At 37.1% G+C, this 2,036-nt stretch overlaps 1 protein-coding gene across 1 annotated transcript; it reads right to left on the minus strand.

The window, feature by feature from the left end:
* Window positions 1-933: 933 nt before the first annotated feature.
* LOC114381319 (GPI-anchored CFEM domain protein A-like) lies at window positions 934-1,747 on the minus strand. Its single transcript, XM_028340538.1, has one exon. It carries the CDS (start codon window positions 1,629-1,631, stop codon window positions 1,239-1,241), a length of 393 nt encoding a protein of 130 aa, XP_028196339.1. The 5' UTR covers window positions 1,632-1,747; the 3' UTR covers window positions 934-1,238.
* Window positions 1,748-2,036: the final 289 nt, after the last annotated feature.

Genomic DNA, 2,036 nt, shown 5'->3' on the forward strand with positions numbered 1-2,036 from the left:
GAATTCTTGTACTACATTTGTGTTGTCCATGCAATTTCTCTGTTTGGAAATGACTTGTGGAAGGGCTGGAGAGAGAGGGCATTATGTGATTAACTGTGCCTAGTTTAATTTTTGTCTTAGGACTTTATTTAAAACATACAGGATGTAGAGCATAACGTATACAGCAAAAAATAATCCCAAAAAACCTCTGTCCAAGGTAACTTATTCCCTTGGCCAAGAAAGCCTATATGTCCACATCTAAATCAAGATGGTAAACGCTGCAAGGGATTGATGCACCATGCAGAGTAAAAAATGCCCGGTTTTGGATGTGGACAAAAAATGCGTTGACATATACGTTTAGCAATTTGCTACAATGACTTGACATGATTTGGCATATAATAGGATAAATTTGAGTTTTGTTCCTTTAAATGAAATGAATTCAGCAACGGCAAAGTAAGTGGAACCATGAAAAGTTTTTACAGTCTATGACCAGTATCTATCTTATTATTTTCTATGACATCTTGTTAAGTTTTATTAATTTCTTATTATAAATACAAAAATTTAACTACATATTATATTAAAATTGGTGGAGACTATAAACTTTATAAACTTGCAGTGATCTTGAATTGGTGGACACTATAATTACATATTATATTTATTGATTCTTTTATGTCCAAGAAAATTGAAACAATGTTAATATATGGTCCAACCAAATACTCTACTACTAGTCCTCTCCTTGTTCAGAAAAGAGATAAGAAAAAACTGGGGCAGACATATTTTAAGTTAATTAAAAATTTTGTGTTACGAATTAGTAGTTTTAAGTTCAGTGTCTCTGTTCTTACGCATAAAAATTGGAAATCCTAGCTTATAACCGAAAGCGAAATTTGTAGGTTTAACAGAAGTGTTCACGCATTGTAGTTAACAAGAAGGAATCATAAATGATTAGGCAGCCACTACTAATAAAAGCTATAGTTGATATATTATAGAATTGTCACTGGATAAACCAATAACAAAGTATACACGATTTAGTTATTCAACCCTTCAAGGAAATTATTGCACATTGGACACAGTAAGGAGAAGCACGACTCCTATCTACTTGTACAAAAGAAAAAGAAAAACAGGATGGACACAACACATGCATAAACTTATTTTTGCATACTAAGGTATAATTCTAGTAAACTAACAATGACACCGACATGTTCTTTTCTCCACATGACCGTATATAATATGGTTTAACTGACATGCATGCATGATTTTATCTACTTTCCATTACCACCATATGATCCTGACCCTGCATGAGACCCTGCATATGAACCTGCTTCAGAACCCGCTCTAGAGGAGCCTGAGCCAGCGCTAGATCCAGCATGAGATCCTGCGTAGGAACCAGCTTCAGAACCTGCTCCAGATCCTGACCCTGATGAAGAAGAAGAGCCAGAACTTGAATAAGATGAAGAACCAGAGCCAGAGCCTGAGCCAGCACCTGCACCAGAACCTGCACCACCAAGGCCTAATCCAACCCCAGCACCCACCCCAATTCCCACCCCACCAAGGTCCAAACCAAGGTCCTTTCTTACCACTCTACTTTCACACACCATTGCATTAATGGCAACAAGCAAAGCAACAAGAGCTAAAGTCCTCACAGGAACGGCCATTGACACGGTTCAATATAAAAGCTTAAGGTCACAATTAATGAAACAGAAGGGAATGTTTGTAGTGAGACTTTGCTAACTAATTAATATGAGTTCATTGGTTAGAAATTTTGCTGAAGAGGCTTTGAGATGCATGCTATTTATAGTTGAGAATAAATGGGTTAGTTAGGGATCGAGGTCGGCAAGCATGTGCAAAAGCATGAGGCGTGCATACTGGGACATTACGAAGTGGGGGTGTCACTTGCAGCCTTTGTCCCAGAGATACATCATACATCATACATCTTTAGTTTCAAAGGAATAGTTGCTCCATTTCATTATGTTTTTGGTACAACTACACACCTATCCTTCCCATCTCACTCACCCACATGTAGAGCTATTATACACCACAAAATTCTTTTTCTAAACATT

This window comes from Glycine soja, chromosome 13, assembly GCF_004193775.1.
Source record: "Glycine soja cultivar W05 chromosome 13, ASM419377v2, whole genome shotgun sequence".
Taxonomy (NCBI): domain Eukaryota; kingdom Viridiplantae; phylum Streptophyta; class Magnoliopsida; order Fabales; family Fabaceae; genus Glycine; species Glycine soja.